The sequence below is a fragment of the Zosterops lateralis genome, assembly GCF_965231275.1.
Source record: "Zosterops lateralis genome assembly, chromosome: 3".
NCBI lineage: Eukaryota > Metazoa > Chordata > Aves > Passeriformes > Zosteropidae > Zosterops > Zosterops lateralis.
In genome coordinates, this window is record NC_139764.1 from 10745944 (window position 1) to 10769434 (window position 23491).

General features: G+C 46.9%; 2 protein-coding genes across 6 annotated transcripts in view; both read right to left on the reverse strand.

The window, feature by feature from the left end:
* Positions 1–1009: 1009 nt before the first annotated feature.
* CHGB (chromogranin B) lies at positions 1010–16564 on the reverse strand. Of its 3 annotated transcripts, XM_083856685.1 has the most exons (6): positions 16419–16564; positions 12652–12720; positions 5838–5881; positions 4892–4985; positions 2421–4045; positions 1010–1381 (listed from the first exon to the last, which is right to left on the reverse strand). In XM_083856685.1, exons 3-6 carry the CDS (start codon positions 5838–5840, stop codon positions 1298–1300), a joined length of 1806 nt encoding a protein of 601 aa, XP_083712811.1. In that variant the 5' UTR covers positions 5841–5881; positions 12652–12720; positions 16419–16564; the 3' UTR covers positions 1010–1297. The 3 variants fall into 3 exon arrangements, with proteins under 3 accessions (XP_083712811.1, XP_083712809.1, XP_083712810.1); XM_083856683.1 differs by lacking the exons at positions 12652–12720; positions 16419–16564 and adding an exon at positions 10046–10133; XM_083856684.1 differs by lacking the exons at positions 12652–12720; positions 16419–16564 and adding an exon at positions 9394–9457.
* The window catches only part of SHLD1 (shieldin complex subunit 1), a 45315-nt gene continuing 34749 nt past the window's right edge, over positions 12926–23491 (reverse strand). For all 3 annotated transcript variants that reach the window (XM_083856689.1, XM_083856688.1, XM_083856687.1), the window contains 3 exons: positions 18589–21632; positions 18133–18246; positions 12926–12999 (listed from right to left, as the gene is read on the reverse strand). In XM_083856689.1, the coding sequence (XP_083712815.1) occupies positions 21112–21632 (521 nt within the window). In that variant the 3' untranslated portion in view covers positions 12926–12999; positions 18133–18246; positions 18589–21111. The remainder of the gene's footprint in view (positions 13000–18132; positions 18247–18588; positions 21633–23491) is intronic.

A 23491-nucleotide genomic window follows, 5' to 3' on the forward strand; every position in this document is an offset into this window, starting at 1 on the left:
AGTGCATGTTCTTAAATTAAAATACTAAATATTTTAATGGTGTCGGTATTGTCTGTCATTTTCTGAGACATTTTCTGAGAATTGCTGTATGTTTTTAAGATATTCCTATTTTGAGAACTGCTGTATGTATATTTATTTATTCTACTGTTGGATCTTTCAGATGTCGGGGTTTTTTTTATTCGTTTTTTTAAACTTTGCATTTGCCATTCCAATTAAACTACAGGGTGTTGTCCCTAAAGAGATTTATCTTCTTTTCCTTGCTTTTCCTTCTTTTTGGTAGTAAAGGTCCAGCATAGGCTTTGCTCTGCCCTCGACAGTGTCTGGACTGACTGCACAGGACCTGGAGCTTTGTGATCAAGTGCTGAGACTTGATAAAGCTGTAAAATTCAGTGTTTGGAGAAGAGTGATGCTCTTTCAGGGCAGCATTAGCTCAAAGCAGGGGTTGTATTTCATGGAAAGAAGCAGTTAATGGTTTCTCTTGGGAGAACAGCTACACTGCATCTTCAGGTTTTATCTACCTCTGCTTTCTTAAACTTCCCAGGGCTGTTTTTCTACTGTTTGGGAAGTTTCTCTTCTATTTTCTTCTCTTCCTTATGTGAACAACCCATAAAAGGAGAGGATGTAGATTTCACCATCTCTTCATTCTAGATGGTTGCTTATCCCAGATATGTGACAATAAAAACAATAACATGGGAAAAACATATTTGCATAGATCAGTTTGAGAAATAAACAGTGTTGGAAAGATGAGGAGATAATTTGGATCAAACTGGCTCCAGCAGTGCCACTGACACAGTCTCAACACTGAATCCCATTTTTCAAATGTGCCATAATCCTTGTAAAATGAGGAAGGAAACAAGAAATAAATCATTATTGAGATTTCAGATTCCTTTTTCCCTCTCAGGCAAACAAAATGCACAGATGGCCTCCTTGTAACTTTTAAAACTTAAAATCTCAGCTCACTCTGAGATCACCCCATCAGCCACATGAACCAGGAGAAGGTTTGGTCCAAGATCAATGGTTTTTATTATTGCAAACTCAGACAAATATATTCCTGAAGAACACTAACACAATTATCTCCAAAAGCATATTAAAAATACCTGCCCACAGGAGAGGTTATGTCACTAAAATTCATGCCATTCAGGTCTCAGGAGCATAACAGCAAATGAAAGACACTTTCAGCTGTGTAAATCACTACACGAGAGTGGACAGTGGATAGAATTTCCTGGGTTTGGGGCAAACAAGGATCCAGTGGCAGTGAAATCATCACAGAGCACAGGCATTGAGTGCCAGGACACCTTCAGCCTCTCCTCAGGCTGTTGATCTTCTCTGCGATGTTCTGCAGCTCCAGATCCATGGTGGCCAAGTTTTCCAGCTGCTTTTCCTGTGAAAACACAGTATTTTACACATCATTATTTATTAACAGTGGAAAATGTTTTGTTCCACGGGAAGGAGAGAAAAGCCCATTTCTAAGGCAGGTTCTGCCCTGCCACTTCCCAGTCCCTGAGCAGAGCAGGTGTGAACAGCAGGGCAGCTCATTCTTGGGAGATTGGTGAAATTCCCTGCTCTGGACTGAGCTGAGGATGAGGAAAGCAGCGAAATTTTAATTCTGGGAGCTGCCTGTAGTTCCAGCCTGGCCTTGGTAGATCTAAATCTACAATCTTTGTGGATTTAAAGCTCCATTACCCAGGGGTGGCCTCCTGGTGTGTCACAGCTGCAGGTGCTGTCCCTGGGAGGTGCCACAGCGAGGGCACAGAGAGCAGGAGAAGCTTTATGCAGCCAATTCTTTACCACGATGACTTGTTAACACCAATTAACACCTGTGTTAATCAGTGCCCAGCCTCCACTGTGGACAGACACAGTGACACACACAGGAGGATGTAGCTGATGGGAGCAGGCTCAGTTTTCCTGGACACTGGAGTAGAACACGAAATTCAACAAAAAAAAAGAGGATTCATTAGGTGTGAATTACACACAGGAATTGGACTTAGAGGTGCAATGTGGGTTCTGCTCTGCAATTCCAGCTGGGAAGTCCATGGGCAGCTGATTTCCCTCTAAACACCCAACTCGCTTTTCAGCTCTGTATTTTAAAGAGCCCAAGTGGTGCTGTCAGTTCCCCCTCTGCTCCTGCTGCAATGGCACTTTGTTTTTGTCACTCTGTAGAGCCTCGAGGGCCCAAAGAGGAATAAAATCTTTCCCTCCCTGCCTTGCAGCAGACAGGAGCTGTGTCTTTATCCCACAAACCGTGTCCTGGGATAGTTCAGTAAACTCAAAGTTCCACCCTTCAAAAAACGGCAAATTTTTAAATCACTGAAGATCCTCTCTCAAAACGTGACTTAATCTTGGTTGTGTTTTTCTAGGCAGTTTCCCAGCTGCCTTGGGAATGGATTTGAAGCTTTTCAGAGAAGCTGCTGTGCACTTACCTCCTCTTCTGTCAGGGGCCTCTGCCTTAGGCTCCTTCTGTCATTCCCAGCCACGTGACGTTTCTTGAGGTCTTCTCCAGAGCTGTAGAGCTCTGGGAGCTCAGCTGACTTCTTCCTGTAGTTCAGGAGTTGTGCAAGTTGATCCATCTTGTTGTACTGCCTTTCCACATCGTACCTGTTTGTCTTGCCAGGATTCCTCTTCTCGCTGCGCCTGTGCTTCAGAGCACTCTGGATTTGCTTCTCTGACCACCACTCATAGTCATTGTAGTCAGGGAAGAGTCTCTTCTCACCCAGGCCAGGCCTGCCTTCCTCCCTGCCCTCCAGGAGCTGCTCCCCTGCACTGTCCCTTTTGTCCAAGTCTTGACTTTTCCACCACAGCAGTGGGTAGAAAGACCTGTAGGACGCTGCAGTTCTCTTCTCTTTCTCTGCAGGGACCTGGCCTCTGTACTCTTCTCTCTCTGCAAATCTCTCCTCCTCCTCATCTTCCTCCTGGTCACTGCTGTGATGCTTCTTGTGCACCTCCTCCTCCTCCTCCAGGCTGTCCTCAGTGCTGTGGTGCCTCCTGGCCTGTCCCTTGTGGGACCCTTCCCTTTCCTTGTTCCACAGGTGGGATTTTCCTCCTACACGGCGCTGCCTCTCCTTGCTGAGGTACCTGTCCAGCTCTTCCTCATTGGCATTGGCAAGGAACATCCTCCCCTCAGAATGGTGAGACTCCTCGTGCTGTCTCCTCTCCTCGCTGTGCTGATGCCTCTTGTTTTCCCTGCTCTCCTGGCTGTGCTGCCAGCTGTCCCTGTGCTCCTCACTGCCCTGCTCTGCACGCCTCTCCTCCTCCTGCATCTCCTCAGGCCTCCCAGGAGAGCCTCCCTTCTCCTCAGACTCCTCCTGGTGCTTCTGGTGGTGCTTCCACTGCTCCCAGCGATCAGCCTGCCCTGGCTGTGACCCCCTCTCACCACCATGGCCCCTCTTCTCTTCAGAGGAGTCACCTGCTCTGTGCTTCCCATGAGAACCTTTGGCTTTGTAGGGCTCCTTTCTCTCCTCTATTTCTTCACTCTCCTCAGACTCTTCCCGCTCCTGCTGGTGGGAGAAGCCACGTTCCTGAGCCTCCTGCTGGTATTTCTCTCTCCTTTTTTTCTCTCCCTCTTCACCCTCCCCAGTTTGTTTGGAGGGACTCTGCATTATTCCTTCCTCCAGCTGCCAGTGGCCCCTGGGGCTCTGCTCACTCCCAGCACGGAGCTCCTCCACGCTCACACCCTCAGAGTGGGACTTCTTGGTGACAACAGCAGCCTCCACATCCTCACAGCACCTGCCCTCTTTGCTTTCCTCCTCACTGTGGAAATCCCTCTCCTCCTCCCTCCCAGTTTCGTGGTACTGCTTTTTTTCTTCTGTGTGAAGTGTCTCCTCCTGAGCAGGTATGTGCTGCCCAGCCTCCTCTTCCTTGCTTTTACCTCCCTCACTAGCAAGTTTCTCCTCATCACCTTCTTCCAGGTACTTTTTATTTTCCTCTTCTGCCTGCCTTTGTTCTTTCTCCACACTCCCAGCAGGATGAGTTTGGGTCTCTGCTGCCTCTTTGGGATGCCTCACTTCAGGCTGTTTGTTTTCACTTCTCTCTCTGTCATTTTTATCACCTACAAGAGCAAAAGCAGCACCATGGAGTAATCCAACCCTCCACTGAAGTGTTATTTCAAAGAGATGACTGGCTTCCCAAAGTACCGAGGAAATTTGGACAGAATTGATTTCTTAATTCTGCTTTTAAAATCATTAGTTTGCTACTATTTTGTATGCTTGCCTGGAAAAGGATTAGCTAACTAATTAACTCGACTTAATTAGGCATTTTACAAGTTCCCCTGGAATTTCTGGAATAATTTTCCTTCTTTGGCTTTTTTTTTTTTTTTTTTTTTTTTTTTTTTTTTTGTGATCACATTTTTAGTATTGAATCAAGCCAGAAAAATCAACCAAATTTTCATTAAAAATCAATGGAATCTGGAGCTGTGTTCAGTTCTTTGAATGTCAGACCTGGCCCAACACAGATGCTTATTCCCAATAAAAAGACAACCCCAAAAACACCAGGGATTTTAAAAGCAAACTTTAAAAGTTTTTTTTTTAAATTAACAGGAAAAAAAATCAAAGAAATCTGATGCTTCGCAATAGTTCTGCTTCATCTTCTCAGGCTACCTAAGGAGTTTGTCAAATCCTCTGAGACTCCAGGTGGTTCAAGGAAAGAGTCACAAGGATCAGCCAAGAATCCCTGACAATTCCCAGCTCAGGCTGTTTGTTCCCTGAGACAGAAGGAAATCAGAATTCTGGCACTGAAATTTGGATTCACCAATTTCACACAGGCTGAGACAGAAGGAAATCAGAATTCTGGCACTGAAATTTGGATTCACCAATTTCACACAGGCTGATGTGACAGTTCACCAGAGAAAAACCACGCCCCAAACTCCTTTCCCAAGTTCAGATAATGCTGTACTTACTTCTCCTCAGGATTTGTTTGCATTCAGGATTAATGGGGGGAGCATTTGGCTTGGACAGAGCATTGGACAGAACCTCCACTATGCACCGGGTCACCTGGAGGAGAGAAAAAAGCACAGAAAACCCTCAGGGCAAAAACAGAAACTGGGCTTCTGACTCAGATGGAAGAAAAGCCCCTTTGAGATTGGAGTTCAGGCTACTGAACCTGTTTGAGATGGAGTTCAGGCATTTGGGCTTTGCCCCTCACTTCTGTACCTCTCTCTTTTTATCTCCCCTTTTGTTTGCAGAGGTAAGGGGGTTCTTTTGTAGCGTCTTAAATATTCAATACCCTAGTCAGTGCAAAGGTGAGTCAAACAATATATGGTAACACCCCCTAGAAAATAAACAGACACTTTCAAAGGATGAGGATTATCCTGTGGGATCTGTCCAAAGGCACTTTGGACTGCCAAGACACTAAAACACCTCTCTGTCCTCTTCTCACTTGTGTATGCTCAAAATCCTGCCTGGTTTTCAGCACTGAACATTCAAGTGGATGGTGTGGAAGCAGAGAAAATGGATTGATTTAGGGAAGTCCCACAATGTGCTCAAATTCTAAGCATCTCCTCTGTATAAAATGATTTTCAGGTGCTGAAGTTGTTGGTGGGAACAAGTGCTCCTCTCTGCTGAGGGTACAGGAGCCTCAGGCTGACCACCTGTGAGGAGACCATGAAACACTTATAGAGTCATTTGTCTTTTAACTCCTTTTGGTTATTACCAGGACTTTGCTGATTTAAATGATCACAGTAACCAGTGCAGGGGCTCTGGGGTCAGGTTGAAGGGTCCGGGAGTTGGTGATGACATTTATTTAATCACACAGGAAAAAAATGAAGCCTTGCTCTGAGAGTTTAAAGCAATGGAGAACACATCACTGATATTTTTCTGAGGTTGGTTTGGCAAGAAGCTACTCACCATTTCTTCAGTGTGGTCTTTTTCCACTGGAACTGTGCTGGCACCTGGAAGAAAACACAATTATTAGAGACTCATTAATACAAGCATCACTGTCAGGAGTCCTCAGTCATACTGGTCTGATAAGACAGCTCAAGTTTTGGGTTGGCAGTCAACTAAGCCAGGCACATTCCACATGAAATCCTTCCTTATTTGGATGGAAAAGCCATGTCAAATTGAGAGAAGAGGCATGGTAACACTTGCAGCACTAAAATAAAACACACCACCCACGAAAAACGCAACACCAAAGAAATTCCAAAATGGAACTTTACTTCAAATTAGCTCCTAATGTAGTTGCACCACCTGTTTGATGGTAAAAAATAATAAATCAAACCCCACAAGCAAGGCCTGTTTGCACCCCAAGAATCTTCCGGCTTCTTGAAGAAGCTCTAGGTGCAACCCCTGCCAAGAGCAGAGCATTTTTCAGGACTTTAAAGCAGGAATTTCTGCTGGAGAAATGCTGTCTCACTTGGAGGTGGCTCCTGGAAGGATGGAGAGAGCCAGAAGGCATAGGAAAATTTCCATTCCCTGAGTGGTCCATTATCATTCCAAGAAATAAACAAAAGCCCCTCCAATCTCAGTGGAAAACTACTCTGGAAGGAAGCAGCACAATCCATCCCTGTCTCTCTGCCCTGAGGACACGTGGGATAACTCACACCTCCTCCTTACACCAGTTCTCCTGTACCTGGGCCAAGGAATTTGCTTTTGGAAAAAAGCTGCTGCAAATAAATCCTCTGTTCTGCCTTATTCTGCCATCCCTGCTGCAATGTCTCCAGCTGGTTAATGAGCTTGGCTGCTGTGTGTTATTAATAAACTGTGGCAATTCCCCTCCACCTGGAGATTTGCAGGAGTGAGGTTAAGCACCTGTGCCAGCCACAGGAGTGTGAGGAACCAGGGCCTGCTGAATCCTGGCTTTGCAGGCCTCTCACACGGGGCAGAATCACACAAACACAGCTTGGGGTGCAGCTCTGAACTCCTTACAGGGGTCAGCAGAGTCCTGAGCACAACCACGACCTCTCTGTGGCTGGGTCAGTGAGACACCTCCTGAAATGGATGAACACACAGCACATCATGAAGATAAAGGAGGTCAGTTTTACCTCTCACCATCGGGAGGATGAACATTGCCCCAAGGAAGGCAGGAGCAGGTAGCCTTGCACTATTTAAAGCAACACAACCTTTATTCTGTGTGCTGGCAGAGGAAGCAGACATCCCCTGGAGCACTGACTCAGTGCAATACAATAATAATACAATAATAACTGCTGATATTTCTGTGCCCTCCCCCAAACACAGATGTAGGGGTGTGCTTCTGCAGCCCCCAGCCCTTCCCTGTGTCTGCAAGCGCCAGCAGAGAAGGGAACCCACACAAGGAGAGCACAGAAGGGATTCCCCTAAAATAGCACAGCTTCCCTCCCCCAGCATTCCCGGAGTGCCAGGTGCTGTGTGAGGGGAGCTGGTGCTGCACAGAGCCAACCCTCTCCCCAGCTCTGCTGTTCAGGGCTCACTGAGGCAGGCTCCGAGTTCCTGCAGTCATTATGCAAATAATCATCACCCTGCTCTGTGCATGGAGGGAGCAGGATGGACACACCTGGGGGCAGGAGACAAAGCCCCTGGCACTAAAACAAAGTGCTGTTCTTAAAAAGACATTTCTCTCAATCCCACAGGTGCTGGGGATGCTGCTCCTACAGCAGGAGTTGATCCCAGTCTCCCCTCACATGAAAGCACAGGTATGAGCCTCTTCCCTGCCTCTTTTTGGGAAAAGCACAGGTATGAGCCCCTTCCCTGCCTCTTTTTGGGGAGGCTCCTCTGCTCCTCCAGCCCCTGAGCAAACCTGGCAGGCACCAGGGCAAACATCTGATTTTATCCTTTTGATGACACAGCCACAGCTTATCTCCTGTGAGTGATGAGATAAAGCACAGAGCACACAAACTCCTGCACATCTCCTACTCCAGGCCACCCCTGAGTGCTGTCAGGGGCACAGGAAGACAAAGGCAGGTTGTACCCACTGCCTGTGCTGTGTCATTCAAAAGGTTAACAGTGAAAGGCAGCATGAACAAAGAGGGAGCATCACAACAACGTCAGGAGAACCAAATGGCATTGGACATGTGTCATATTAACCTGCCTGGAGAAACAGGATGAGCCTCCAATCCATGCCAGAGCCTGAAATACCACAGTGAGGCAGCTGCTGTGGCAGGGCTGAGCCAGGCAGACAGTGGGGAGCCAGCAATGCCCCACTTTAGCAGTGCCAGCCCACCTGGGGCCACCTGGCAGCTGAAGGGGCTGGCCAACATCCCTGCCCAGGTGTGCCCAGGAGGGGAGAGGCCACCACCCTGCCAGGGACAGCAGGGCAGATGCCCTTTGGCTCACAGGGACACAGCAGAGGGGAGCACTGTGGGGTTCCAGAGCACGGGCCAGCATGGAAACCTTGCACCTGAACACCAAGCTAGAAACAAACCACAGCCCCACTAAATAAAGCCAAACCCTGGATCTGCTTTACCCTCCCGAGCCAAGTCTGCCCAGGCAGTTATGAGCAGGTGATTTTGTTTTGTCTAAGTGCTGAGAGTTGATGAATCTCAGGAAAAATGATGATAAATGCAGGACAAATTCACACGGTTTTTGGTTGCATCTCCAAGGTTAGAACAGATCTTCGGGTGGGTCCCTAATGACATCCCCACATGGCTTTGTCTCATCAGTGCAGATGACTCAGTGCAGTGTCATTCCTCATCAAAATGTCACAGTGGCTTCCTAGGCAGGATCACTGAAATTTAGGCAAATCGATTTGCGTGAGTACCAGAAAGTTCTTGAAGTTAATGTTTAACCAATTTAACATCTGAAAGCACGACAGCCACAAAGGATGTAAAGAACTACCTGATCTGTTTGATGGCATAAACAGGAAAAAAAAAACATTTGGTAATAAACCCCCATAGAATCTATGGTTGTAAGTGTGGTGAGCTTCCCTGTGTTGGGGTCCCTCCCTCCCGTATTCCACTCTCCCTCTTTGATTCCAATAGAGGCACCTGAAGGCACTCAACTTCCTCACAGTCTCAGGACAAGTCCCAGAAGTGTGGAGACTTCTAACGGACCCAAAGCCAAAACACTCAACCCACAACGACACCGACTCTTTCAAGCAATGATGTAAGTATGCATGAACCACTACAGAGCCAAGCCACCACCTCGCTCTATTGTGAGGTTTAAGCTTCGTTTCACCGCGGGGTTTTAGGATTTAATGCCGCGTGCAAAATAAATAAATAAATCCTGTTAGTTCAACCTGCAGAGCCGCTGGGCACAAACCCAGCAGCACCCTCGGAAGGAGACGGCAGCGAGAAGTCTTTGTGCGAAGATGCTGCACTGGGATAAAAATAAAGGCGGAGCAGCCGCGGAGCTCTCGCCCAGCGCCATCCCCGCGCCCCATGGCCCCTTCCCGAGGGGTGACCCCGGAGCGAGCCCCTCCATCCCTCCATCCTCCATCCCTGTGGGGCTGTTCCCGGCCGTTCCCAGCGGGATGTGCCCGCTCCCCGCTCACCTGCCAGGGCGGCCAGCAGGGCGAGCAGCGCCCGCGGCCCCATGCTCGGCTCGGCTCGGCTCGGCTCGGCTCGGCTCGGTTCGGCTGGGCTGCGCTCGGCGGCTCCGGCGCGGTTTAAATGGGGAGTGGGGGCGGAGGAGACGGGCGGGGGGCCCGGGGAGCTGCGTCACTGCGAGCCCATGGCTGTGCCGCCCCCGGCATCGGCACCGGCCCCGGCCGCCCCCTCCCCTCCCCTCCCCTCCCGAGCACGGCAACTTTCTCACAAGCCGAGCTCGTCTTCCTTCCCTCGGCAACTACCGCAGCCACCCTTCCGAGACCCCTGTGCATCCCCCCGTGCCTCGGGAAAGGGGGAAGGAGCGGCTTCCCTGCCTCTTTCTGCAGCTCAGAGGATGCGGTATCATCCTTTCCCACCTTTCCCACCGTCAGAGGATGCCTAAGGGAGGAGGTGAGGTAACCTATCCCTCCTAAACAGCTTCCACAAGGAATCACCGCCGCGCTTCCACACTCCTTTCCGACCAAAGCCCCTTCAGGTGCTGCTGCTGCTGCAGCCTTTTCTTCCTGCAAGGCTTTTGTCCCTTCCCCTCCTCTCACAGCCTCCCCCCATCCCCTATCCAGGACACCCGCACCCAGAGAAGGAGTAATCTCGTGTCACCTGGGGAGGGAATACACGCAGTATTCCCCGAGAGTTCTGCCAGGGAAATCTCTGCCCTCAGCATCCATCTCCACAGGCAAAGCTCTTATTTACTGTGATGATGCTCTGGGGAGCCAGAGGAAGTGTAGTGTACACAGATCAAGTTTTACATCGTTTCCTTTAACAGCCCCCGCTGTCCCAATTAGTCCTTAGCGGAATTAAAAAGCTCGAATGACAAGTTAAAACGAGGTCTCAGTAGAGGAAGTCTGAACATTCCACCGTGTTCCCTTCAGAGCCAGGCAAGAGCAGAACTCCTTTTGGTTTTCATTAACCCTCAGAGGGCCATCTCCAATTTTACGTGTATTTTCAGTTTTGTCTTTTGTCTGTCCTCAGAGCCAAGCAGATGGCCCTCTAATTGCCAGTGCTCCTGGAGGACAATGGATCCATACATCACGCTGGCAGTTCCCTCTGTTCTCATCCTGTGTGCCATTCTATTGTCCATTGACAATGGCAGCCCCTAAGGACAGAAAACAGGACACAAGCACAGGGCTCCAATCAAACTCGCCATCGGTGCACAAGGGAAGCAGGAATGTGAAGCCTGTTTCAGGAGACACCAGGAGGCAAAGCCAGACACCTTCTTCACCCTGCATTCAGTTCACAATTTCTGCAAAAGAACAGAACCTGGCCACTGTGGAAAATAAACCATTTGCAGCATCTCTCCATCTCCCCTCTTGCCTGCTGGTCCTGTACTGCCCAGGCCAGCCCCATCTCCCCACAGGCAGATGTTTCTTTGGAAATGCCCGGCCTTGGCTTTGGGAAGTCAAGAGCCTGTTTCAAAAGACTGACAAACTTCCCTGGCTCCAAGGCCCCCCTGTGTGAGTGAGGATTCAGCCTGGTCTCAGCCTCTTCAGCTGCTCATGAGAAATTTAAGTGAAACATTTGCCTTTTATGTGTTCCCTGCTCCTGCAGGTATATAAATAGCATGTTTTGCCATCAGTTACATCAAGGTCTACCTGGGAGCACCTTCACACCTTCAGATTCCATCAGGTTCGAGGTTACAAAGATTTGCAAGTGTTGCAGGAGGTCCCTGACAGGAGTAGCGACAGAACTGGCTGGAGCATACCCAACTGTATCTTCAGGGTAGGATTCCAAAACAGGATCCCACAGACATTTCTGCCACCACTGGAAAACCAGAGCATCCAAGCATCTTGCCAACAGCCTCGATTTTCAGAGCAGTGTCACTTCACATGGGCTTTTCCAGGCAGGTATCAGCTGGGGTGAGTTTCTCTGCAGATGAGGAGAGAGCTGTGACTGCACTAAATCAGGATTACTGCAGTAAGTGACACATTTCATTGGATCAGCTGTGAGTGGCACCCCTCAACCTCCTTTGTCAGCTGTGTCAGGACTCTGCAGTGACATCCACTCCTCCCAATGTTGTGGCAATCTATTGCTCTATGAATAAACACTATTTATCCTGGGGGATTCTCTCAAATACAAATGCTGAAGAAAAATTACACATTTGGCTCATGCTAGAAGCTGGAATTTCAAAGGATGACAAGCAAATTTCTTGTGCCTGAGCTCCTTCTAAATTGAGAGGAGACTACATGAGGAATATGAGGATTGCTCTTCTAATTAGATGTGCTAGTGGAGGTTATTTTCATTCTTGGATGCCAATTAAGTTTTCATGGCATTAAAATACAGCCCATTTCATGAACAAATTCACCTCTTCCATTCAGGAGGTGCTAAGAGGATGGGTCTGGAGAAAGACAATTGTACCTAAAGGCCACCATCCATCCAATTCCACTAACAGAACCAAATTCCTCCCAGAAACCTTGCCCACAATGCAGTGCTCATTGCAACATAAGGGATGACAGAGCTGCACAGCTGATACATTTTGGGTCATCCTTCCACAAAAGTGAAACGTGACTGGAACATGACACCTGTGGCCTTAGCACATGGTACCAGGGATGATTTCTGTAGCATGGGCAAATCTCTTTTTATTTCTTTTCTGTATTTATATAGCACCTCACACTGTGGGGTTTTGTTCATGCCATATGCTCTTAGGCAGTGCAGAAACAGCTGCTACAAACTGATTTCTAGTCTTTAGTGTCAAAAGACTTTCTTCATTAAAAAATCCAAAGAATTTACAAGGTATTTTTGCTTAAGAACCTTTGAAGTTCAGTCCAATTCTCCTTGAACTGTCTTTCTTAATCTTCATTAAAAAAAAAAAAATAGAATTTTCTTCACTTGTAAATCTCTCCTCTTCCATGCAGGATCCTTCTAGCTCCTGTTTTTCAGTGATGTATCTATCCCACAGAAATTAGGTCAAATATTATATGAAAACTGAAAAGAGGTTTAAAATAAGCCTACAAGGCACATCATAACTGTGAAGTGACATGAAAAATACATGCACAGACTCTGCTGTGGTCTTCTGGAAGAAATCCCTGTGCTACCTGATATAAATCCTCAGGGCTTCTGGACACACTGACAGGCTACAGAATGACAGAAAAGAAACCACCAAACCCAAAACAGAGGTCAGAGAGGGAAGACCAAGTATAAACACAACCATTTCTCCAACATGCCAGGTTTTCTGTGGAACATTTTCCCATTTGGCTGCTCACACCTACCTACCTCTCTTCTTCCCCAGACAACTTTCTCTCAGTTTGTCAGCTCTGATGGCAGAATACTTGATTATGCTGTGATAGAAAAAGAAGTTTAAAATAATAAAGTTATTTTTAAATAAAAAAAGTTCAAAATGAATAGATAAATGATTAAACAAATAAATAAATAGCATACTTTGGAGCCTAGGGGACAAAAGTCAGCATGAAGTGCCACTTCCTAGGTCCTTCCCCAGTGGCAACTCGCTGGCATTGCTTTCTCCAGGCATTAAATGCAACTTTAGCTCCTGCAATTCCATCAGTAAATGTGTCCATGAGAAAGATGACACCGATGGGAAACAACAGGCACATCTCCTCCTAGAAGGGAAAGTTGGAATTTGCCTAACAATGTGGGGATCACTAGGATTTTTAGTCATGAGACTTCATTTTTTTCCTGTGCTGCCACTTCTCACCTGGTTCTGTCAGAAAATGATCTGCAGGACCCCAAGTCAAAACTGATCACTGCAGGTGAATTAGTCATGAAGCTCAAATGCGGCTTTTGGACCTTGGGCAGGGGCACAAGAAGCCCTGACACGATTACTCATAGCTTTACAAATTTGGCTATGACTAAACCTTCTCCCAGCCTCAGCTGCCACCAAATTGCCTTGTGACAACAGAAACAACAAAACAACATAACAACATTGTTGTTGCTGACAACAGCAGAACCTCCACAGCTCCGGGCTCCCCAACACCCTCCTGACCAGAGCAGGAATCCTGGGCAATGAACAGTGCCCAAAAGCTGCCAACACATCTCTCTGGACTGGCCTTTGGAGGATTAGCATCACTGCAGGACTGGAGTTCCCTGTTGCTTGTTATCTTCCTTTCTGCCAGAGTTGGGATTAAACGCTCGAGACGGTGTTTCTTGTTTGGACTCAGATGTTTATTAATTCTTATCTACATTACGGTCACACAAGCTTTGAGTTCTAGCTAACAAAGTGAAAAATGGCTCTGTCTCTCTACAAGGCCTTTTAAGGATAAACTGTCCAATTATGAAATGACACCTCAATTATTTTGACTTTTAACCCAATAACCAACCACCCGTGGCCCACAATGCAGAGTTTTCTAACCAGTTACAAAACACCACCCAGACCCATGGAGAAGAAGGTGAAAAAGAAGGACTCAGCCTCTGCCCTAAAACCTCCATCTTGCTTTATATATATTACTATATTCTAAACCCTTAAACTCTAAGTTTTGCACCCTGTGATATCACACACTTCTATTCAAACTCCACACCCACAATCCCAGTGCTGTCATTCAATTTTGGAAGCCTTTTCCATGGGCTCAGTTCAATGCAGTGTTTGCTTGGGGGTCAGTGCCTGTGAGCACAGAAACTCTGAAATTCTCAGTGCCCAGGGCTCCAGCAGTTCCCAGGCAGTTGATGGCCACAGAGCATTTGGAGATTGCTGGAGGATCTCACCCTGCAGGCTGGGCAGGGCTGAGCTGCTCACCCAGGAGCTGCCCCAAAGAAAACCCATCATGAAACAACCCCTGCCAACTCCCCCTGCCCTTTTTTCACCCACACTGGTTAATTAACCTCCTTGGTGAACTCTGGGGCCTCTGTAGTAGAATAGAAAACAAAACAGAAATTTCTTTCAGCAACCAAAACATGGACTTAAGCCCTCGTATTTTGAGTACTGCTTGTCATTAAGCCAAAATGACTTTAATAGTTGCCTTTGCACTGCAAATAATTACATTTAGGCCATTAAATTGCCCCGTTCAGTGTTCCTGCCTGCTTTTTGTCAACCCTGTATGTTCCATTTAATATTTAAAGACTGGGGCACTACTCTGGCTTATTTAGTAATTAATTCCTTTAAATATTTATAGCACTTTGACTCTCAGCAAGGGTTCTGTTTGGTAAGAACAATACTCTTCTGTGGTTGATAGTGTCACGGAAATTTCAGAGGCAAATTTCCATTTTGTAACATAAAAAACATATAGATTTCTGCAACACTGTAATGACTTCAGAATAAAGTTTTTATTACTGAACAATGTATGCACTAAAAAAAAAATCCAATTATGCCCTTGCACATAATTGCAGACTGAAAACACAGTGTTGAGAGATCTATTTTATGATAGTAGTATTCACACAGCAAAAATCACTAGAAATTTTCCATCACCTTTTCTTGAATTGCCACAGGCACAAAGAACAAAACACCATTGAAAAAAAAAAAAAAAAAAAAAAAAAAAAAAAAAAAGAAAAAGAAAAAAGCCTGTGAAAGAGAGAGCAAACCCTACAAAATGCAGGAGGATATTTTATTAGCATCTCTTCCCCTTAGAAAATCCTTTTTCCTGTTGCACACCCCAATTTGAAAACTTTTAGGCCCTTTGTGTGAAATGCTGTGTGCTTATCAACAAAGCCTAAAAGGCTGAAGCTTAAAGGCAGCCTTGGGAAATGAAAATAGCAGGAAGATGCTCCAGCTGTGTAAATTTGTCTGGTAACCCTGATGGTGGGAAGGAGATCCAAAGAGGAAAAGTAGGAAAAAAAGACCTTGGAAGAGACTCTGCTACCCTGGTTATGAGAAGTACTTGGCAGAACTCAGTTGAGGCACTCTGAGCCGGCAGGGTGTCATACCCTGATTTTTTTGGGAAAAATCAGCTGCAGAGACAACCCCTGGCAATGGGAACAGGAGGAAGTGGGACAGGAATCAGTCTGAGCCCTGTCCAGCACACCACTGCATTTCAGCCTAATTCACTGCTGCCTTTGGAAAGACTCCCCCAGTCTGTCTCCTCATCCCAGAAGGATTATTTTTTCCTCAGTAATTCACGTGCAAGCTGTCTATTCCTGAACTGCAGCCAGGCAGCATTAACACTCCCAGAGACAGAAGCCAGCCAAGGGACTTGTCTGCACTCACACCTTCATCATGTGCTGCTCAGCTTGTCTCAGGTGTTACAGGTCTGGTTTCTTTTCCTCTGCCAAGGTCAGGATGAATAACCCACAGGAAACGTAGATTTTGACTTGGAAGTTTATTATTTCTTATCTATTTACAGTATTTACAGACTCACGAGCCATGAGCTGAACTAGCAGGCTGGAAAAACAAAGTAAAATGGAGAGCTTCTAACTCTTCCCAAGGTTATTTAAGTGATAATTCCCCCAATAACGAGGTGACATATTATTTATACTTTTGACCCAATAATGACCACTCAAGGCCCACAGTGCAAATCTTTTTCACCCAATTACAGAAAACCCCCTAAACCCATGAAGAAGAAGAAGGACTTAGACAACACCCAAAATCCTCCATCTTGACTCACACACATAAATATACACTAAAATCCCCAAATCCGGGTCTCCAGAATTCCAACATCAGGGACCAGCCATGGGGAAAGATGCAAAAACAAGGATCACAACCAAGCTGGCCTCACAGAACATGCTTCTTAACCAGGGGGGAAAATGTCTGTTATTGTTTGAACCTCTAATTGCAGGGGCTTGAGGGGAATTGCTGTTAGAGACGTGGGTGTAAATGCTCTGCCCTTTCACTCTTTCTCTGAAGCTCTCAGATATCCAAAACAAGCCGCTGAAAAAACTAATTGGTGGAAATCACATTGAAAATGTGTTGCAGGGCACAGCATCCTCACCTCAGTATTTAATTACAGAATCATCCTGCCTCTCTGGCCGGGAGGTGCTGATTTTAGCACCCATTTAGCACCATTCCTGCCTCACCTCTCACAGCAATGCAGATAAAACTGGGAAGTGATCCCTGCCCTAAGGCTGACTGACATTTCCCATGACAAGAACCTACCTTCCAATGCAAGTGAAAGTTTGTTTGGCTCCAACCGATGGTGAAATGTTCTCTGACAGTTGTTCTTTCATTACCAGACTTTCCCTCCCTAGTCCCAGCATCTGCAAACAAACAGGCCATTGCAAAGGCAATTTAAAAAAAGGATTTGACCTTTCAGCCACACGTTTTCTGGCTTTGCTTAGCTCCAGCTACTGCTTTAATCACATCTTATTATTTCATGCTCCGTGTGCTGTGTGCCAGATTTTACTTTTAAGGAAGAAATGCTGGCATATGTTGTTGCCTAATCAATGTGTGGGGGAAAATAGTCATTAGGGAAAGCCTACAGAGCAGGGTATTTTTAAAATGAACTCCTGTGTTGTGGGAAAACATATGCCCCACACAAAACCACCAGTGCTCAATAGTGAAATGGCCACATTTGTACAGGATGTATAGTGCCTGTCATATACCAGTTTTAACAACCATATGTCCTGATTTATGCAGGCATACCAAAGCACCTTCAACTCCTGGGGGAGAATCTCCTGCTGGTGTAAACTCCATTTCACTGAGAGCTGTTTCAGCACCTGTGGCAGGAGCTCAGCTCTCCCTGGCTGCCTTTGGGCTCCAGGACTGGCAGGGTAGGTCTCTGGCATGAATCAGCACCTCCCACCAGCAGCCGTGTGGGAGGGAAAATAAAAATGCTGTCGGAGTAAGCAGCAGAGAGGCCATTGATACCAAACGTCCTGGAGCAGCTCCCAGCCCAGGGAATGATTTAACAGCAGTAGGATTGGGCAAGGATGATAAAAGAGCTTGGATCAGGCATTTGTGTAAGGCAATAGAGGCAGCACTCAGCCTGACAGACCTGTCCTAGGCTGAGCCCACTCCAGGGGCACAGACACCCCTCTGGGACACTGGGGATGCTGCTCCAGCCGAGGGACAAAACACCCAACCTGCTGGAGCCCTGGGCACTGAGAATTTCAGACTTTCTGTGCTGACAGGCCCTGACCCCAAAGCAAACACTGCATTGGACCTGAGCCCGTGGAAAAGGCTTCCAAAATTGAGTGACAGCACTGGGATTGTGGGTGTGGAGTTTGAATAGAAGTGTGTGATATCGCAGGGTGGAAAACTGAGAGTTTAAGGCTTTAGAATATAGTAATAAATATAAAGCAAGATGGAGGTTTCAGGGCAGAGGCTGAGTCCTCCTTTTTCACCTTCTTCTCCACGGGTCTGGGTGGTGTTTTGTAATTGGGTAGAAAAGTCCACATTGTGGGCCACGGGTGGTTGGTTATTGGGTTAAAAGTCAAAATAATTTAGGTGTCATTTCTTAATTGGACAATTCATCCCTAAAAGGCCTTGTAGAGAGAGAGATAAGGGCCATTTTCTACTTTGTTAACTTGAAGCGCTGTAGAACTCATGGTTTGTGAGACTGTAACAGACAAGAATTAATAAACATCTGAGTCCGAACAAGAAATACCATCTCGAGCATTTAATCCCAACTGTGGCAAAAAGAAGATAAAACACAACACCAACCCAAAAGCACAGACACCTCTAACAGACCTTGGGTGGGATCTGGATCTGGACTGTGGCACAGGGAAACCCCTGGGCCATGTCAAGTCCTCACCATGTCCTCCTGCTTGGCAACTGGGGATCAATTTTGGCTGTGCTTGTCTTACCCTTTGGGACTGATTGCCCATAGGCATCAGTCTTTTACTGATCTCACATCTTTTACTTCACTTACACACTTTTCTTGAGGATCTTGTGTGATCTTGTATATCCAAAGCCCTGAAAGGTGCTGGAGGTTTTCAGGTGTTGTCCTAAGTCAGGCTCAGAGAGCTGCTCTTCAGCTGTGAGCCTTGAACAAAAAGGAAAAAAACCCTTGGATTTGTTCTGCAGTGTAAGGTCACAAATGTCTTTGCTAAAGGAGCCCCCACACACTGGGGATGAAGAGAGGTGAGAAGCACCAGTGCTGGGGAGGCCAACAAGTTGAGGAGACAGGGTGAGCTGACACTACAGAAGTGTCAAAGCTAAGCCAAGTGCAAGCCAGGGAGAGAGGAAGGCACTTCACCTCCCAGGAATAAACTCAGTTTCTCAGATTATTGCACAGGCGGGGGGGAAATGGACAGAACATGTGGCATTTGTGTCAGGGTTTCATACCACTTTTGGTACCTGCCATGCACAAAGACTGTCCCTTTACCTTGAGGAAGCCAGGGATAGTCCATGGATATCCATGATCCACTGGAAGTGAGCAGCACACAGAAGAACTGCAGCACTCTTGATTCTGAGGGGTGCAAACTTCTCAAAAGACTGCACGTTTCAGCATTACCATGTCCTCTGCAAGATGCCAGCCAAGATTTGTAGATATGAGTCATAATCCAAATTTTTCAGCTGCATCCAGCCTGCTCTGCCTACGTTGGTCCTTAAAATTGAACAGTTTCTTGCTCTCCTCTGCCAGCATCTCTCTTCACATTCTTTCAGCAGTCACCTTTTCTCTATTTTGTCATTCCAAGCTTCTTTTCCATCAAAACCCAGTAGGGATGTCTCAAACATCATCATCAGCAGGTCTCTCCTGAGAAGCAGGAACTTTTTATTTTTCTGCAAGCTTTCTTTGTGGAAATTGCATGGTTTTGGCTCTTTTTTTATTAAAATAATTTTTTAAAAAGTCTGAATAGGAGACCAGATAGTTTTAGAGCTAACCCAAAGCACTGACCAATTTATCAACAAACCAAATACAGCAACTAAAGGGATTCAGATGCAGACCTCTGATTTCTCCATCTCTTTCTTCACAGGAGCTTATTTTCCTTAAAATGGCAGTTAAGAGGTTTTGCACAGCAGCTGATTTAACTGTGTGGAACAGCAAAAACACTGGCAAAACCTAAAATCAACAACATCTGATTCACACTGAAGACCTTCCTTCTTCCCTGTACATCCTCAGCAGTATCTCCCTACATTTGTCAACAGAGCACACTCAGGAGCATGTTTGCTTTTTCCAGCTGTATCTGTGGCTAAACTAGCTGATATTCCCATTCTCTAGTTTTTGCCAGCAGGATGCTTTCATTTGGATTGTGATACACAAGCACCTGTGGATTTGTTTGCTACCAGAGAAATGCTGCTGCATCCTCAACTCCTTTTTTCTTCCCCAGCACCATTATTGAGTAATGCTGGGGGAGCAGCAGAAGGTCTGCTCCAATATTCTGTGTGTCCTTTCAGCACCTGTACAACATCTCTGCCATAAAAGCAAGTGAGCAACACACCCATCAGGACCAGCAAAAGCCAAATGTATTGGTTCCATGATGACTCAAGGACTCAAGAAACTAAACCCAGGCACTTCCAATATAAAACTATTTGCAAAGAGATTACACCAAGTCCTAAGATTTTGGCCAGAACTTGCCGCCAGCTGGGCTTCCTCCTGCTCTGACTGAAGGCAGCAGCCAAATTTCCATTGCCTTTGCTGGAAACACCTGCAGAGCACAGGAGCTGTGCCAATCTGCCAGGGGCAGCAAGGCAGGAATAGGGGACTGCAGGAGGGAATGTGAAAGGCAGGAACACCAACACCCACTCTGAGATCTGGCCAGTTTGGGCAGGGAGTGATGAGAGGTCTCAGCAGCTGGGCTGGCAAACACTGGATATCAAACACCAAAACTGCTGTGAGCACTGTAGCTGGAGTGACCACACCGATAGTGACCTTTTCCTTCCCTTTCCCCTTTGTCCATCTGCTGTCACCTTCAACACATCCTTTCCTCTGGCACTCTGTGCTTCCCTGCTCACACCCACACTGGAGAATTGCCTCCCCAGTCAGCAAACAACATCACCACAGCAAACTGCTCTTCCAGTGGACAGGCCAGTGGGCGGAAAACATGCACAAAGACATTTATCTGCCTGGCAGAGGCAGTAAAGCTACAAAGAAGTAATCCAGCCAGGAGAGAAACCTCTAAGTGGCTGTGTGTGGGCTCATTGCTCTGTTGCTGACTGACATCAGCCTCTTCGGGCTCAGAGAGATCCCTTTCATTTTAAAGGGAACATTCCCCCTGGGATCTCATTAGCACCATCATGAAAGTCAGAAAGGAACTGAAGGTTGTTGGGGAGGGAGATAAACAGGACAGAAGCACTGTCAGAGAACATACCCAGAGCTGTATTTTCTCTTTCTCATGCACACACACACTTTTTCTGTTAGAAAAACTCATCTGGCATTGAAATCATCATTTGTGGGGTAATATATCTGTAGGTAAAAACACAGAGCTAACAGGCACTCTGTGGAGGCAAATGTACAGAATAAAATCTCAACTTTCCCTCTGGAGGGCTGGGGTACACCATGCCAAGGTCATTCCAACAGTCTGTTACAGCCAAGAGCACTTGGACAGCCATGCCCAGCCAGGGGCTGAATTTGGGCTGGACCACTGTTAACCTAGGGTAAGGATAACCTGGGGGAAGGATCCAGGGAAATTTAAAAGCCTGGTAGATATAAATGATGATGTTTGATGTCCCAGCAACAAACACTGCATGATTAGTCACCAATTAGTCACCACATCCCAAGCAGGTACACAGATGCTCCTGATGCAGTGCTGCCCTTCAGAGAGCAAGGTGCCAGGTGTGCTGTAGGTGAAGCTCTCCGTGGAGCAGCTGCTCCTGAGGGCGGTCCTTGGAGGACAATGTCTAAGAAAGTCTCTTCTTTCTGGAGTGGAAGCAAAGCTTTGATGACAGAAACAAACTACTGTTTTGCTCACTTGTCCTGTGACCCATCAGGGCTACGTTGCTCCTGTGTTTGTTTCAAGAGGAGCTGCAGGATGTCATCTGAGAGCCCAGGTATCCTCCTCCTGTTCTCCAACAAGACTTCTCCTTCAGCTGGCTTTGAAAAACAAGCAGAAGAGGGGTGGTTTGGAAAGATCTTACATCCATCTCTGTTCAAGACCAACTGCGCCATTTGCAGACAACGTGATACATATTTTGTCCCCTCCTTTTGTTCCAGCTCTGAAATCTTCTGTGACAGACACTGTGAGGCAGCCTTGTAGGTTGGATCCTCTCTCTCTGGCTGCTTTCTGCAATACATTTTGTAGAAATCATCCAGAGAGTCCCTGATGCTGGGATTTTCTGCACGATCACGTTCCAACATCCATGAGAGCACAGAGTCATTAGGTTCAGAGGGCTCACACAGCCCTGCTTTTGGGTAACACCTCACGTTTGCTCCCTCAGAGCCTTCAGCAGAGGAGCCTGCAGGAGCTGTGGATGATGAATTGCTCTCTCCTGCAAGCAGAGGATCAATGAAACTCATTAGTCACCAGGTCATCCCTGTGGCAAAGTCTTTTTCTGTCCCCCTCCCACTGCAGTCTGGCAAACAGGCTCTTTGCATGAGCAAAGTAAGTGCTGCTCTAACACAGCTGGGCTGCCCCAGGGCCCTCCTGCACAGACTGGTGTAAGATGGGCTGATTTGGGCACCTCACTGTCATCCCAGCCTTGACACTGCAGTGACTGGACCTACGTGGTGGTAACAGATCTCCTGGCTCCTCTCAGTTACACTTCCAAAGAGGTGGAAATTGGGATCTGCTGCTCCTGGAGATGACAGCTATCCCACAAGGAAGTCTGGTTTGCAGCTGACACAGTTTTGCATCTGTTTCAGCTTTTTCCCTCATCTCTGGGTCTAATCCTTACTTTTCACAGTTCTCAATTTTACTCCTACAGCCCAATGTGCAGTCCTGACCTCCAGCTTTCAGGCAGATTCACATCCTCCAAACCAACACTGCTCTGGAAACTGTGTGGAGTTTCAGAATGGGGACTGCAAAGGGGGACTCTGGGCTTCCCCATGAAGTCCCACTTTTGCAGCCACTTCTGCACTAAATGCTCTCCCCACATCCTGACGGAATTTCTATGGATAAAATGTTTGCAAAGGCCAAGGACTCATTCTTGCTCTTCTCCCCCTTTTTTCTGACCCACATCTCTAGATAACAGTCAGGGCTGTGCTTTAAAGCAATCAAGGGAGATGCTTTGCACTAATTAATACAGCACAACAGGGACACTTGGCAGTGACTAGAGCAGGATGATCAGGGAGCTTCTAGGAGGAAGCAGTTCCATAAAGAGACCTTGAAATGTGCTCAGGTAGCCAGGCAGTGTCTGTGAGTGCATTCTCATCTCTGAGCCCACTGCACCAGACAGTTTGCCAAGCACCTGACTCACCAACAATGAAAAAGGAAATTTTCCAGGGCTCAGCCAGAGGTTGCACAGTCTCATCTGCAAGTTACATAAGCAGGATGCAGGCAGGCAGAAAGCAGCTTGGTCTTTTCTAATTCTGTGAGAGGTTGTAAAGCAGAGTGCAGCCTTTCATTTTGGTAGGAGAGCACGTGCAAAGGGAGTCTCAGTGTGGTGGCAGAAGGATGTTTTTCTCTCTTGGTACACAAAGAGCCACCCTTCCCTTCCTAAGCAGGGATCCATTAACATGAAATTAGGCTATCTGTGCAGCCACACTGTACCTCATCTCTTTCTTCCTGTCCCCACTTCCTGTCTTTGATCTTTCTCCGCAATTGCACTTCATCTCTGATTTTGCAATTTTAAATAGAACTTTCCCTCCCCTTGCAATGTGTCACTTCCAATGCAGTACAAAGAGAAGCTTGGTGGCCTTGTTTTCACAGTGAGCTATGGCATCAGAACAGCAGATCAGAGAACAGGTCCATTTTTCCTCAGTAACCCCTAAGTTAGAATTGAAGCCTCATGCATCTCTGACAATTCAATCAAGTGGCACTTGGACTCCTGTGGCAATTGCAGCCCCCTTGTTGTGCTGGCTTTTTGCTGCCTCCTGCTCACAGCCACATTTTGTGACAGAGCAGCAGCTGCCTCCAGCTCCACTTACCAAGCCTGAATGACTCGGGAAATGAAAAATTCTGTTGGCTTCCTGTCGTCAGGGGAGACTTTAGCAATGCTGCTTTGCCTTTCTCCTACCACCTCAGTTTGGATATTAGGACAGATTTCTTCACAGAAAGGGTTGTCAAGCACTGGAACAGGCTGCCCAGGGAAGTGGTTGAGTCACCATCTCTGGAGGTGTTGAACACAAAGATATAGCACTTGGGAACATGGTTCAGTGGTGGACTTGGCAGTGTGAGGTTTATGGTTGG

Excerpts from the sequence above, each read along its gene's own strand:
- CHGB (XM_083856683.1), bottom strand. The coding sequence starts at position 10,109 with ATGCTGAGGGCAGAGATTTCCCTGGCAGAACTCTCGGGGAATACTGCG. Across the intron at positions 4,986-5,837 it reads AAGACCACACTGAAGAAATG|GTGACCCGGTGCATAGTGGA; the intron begins GTGAGTAGCTTC and ends TCTCTCCTCCAG. Across the intron at positions 1,382-2,420 it reads GGCCCCTGACAGAAGAGGAG|GAAAAGCAGCTGGAAAACTT; the intron begins GTAAGTGCACAG and ends GTGTTTTCACAG.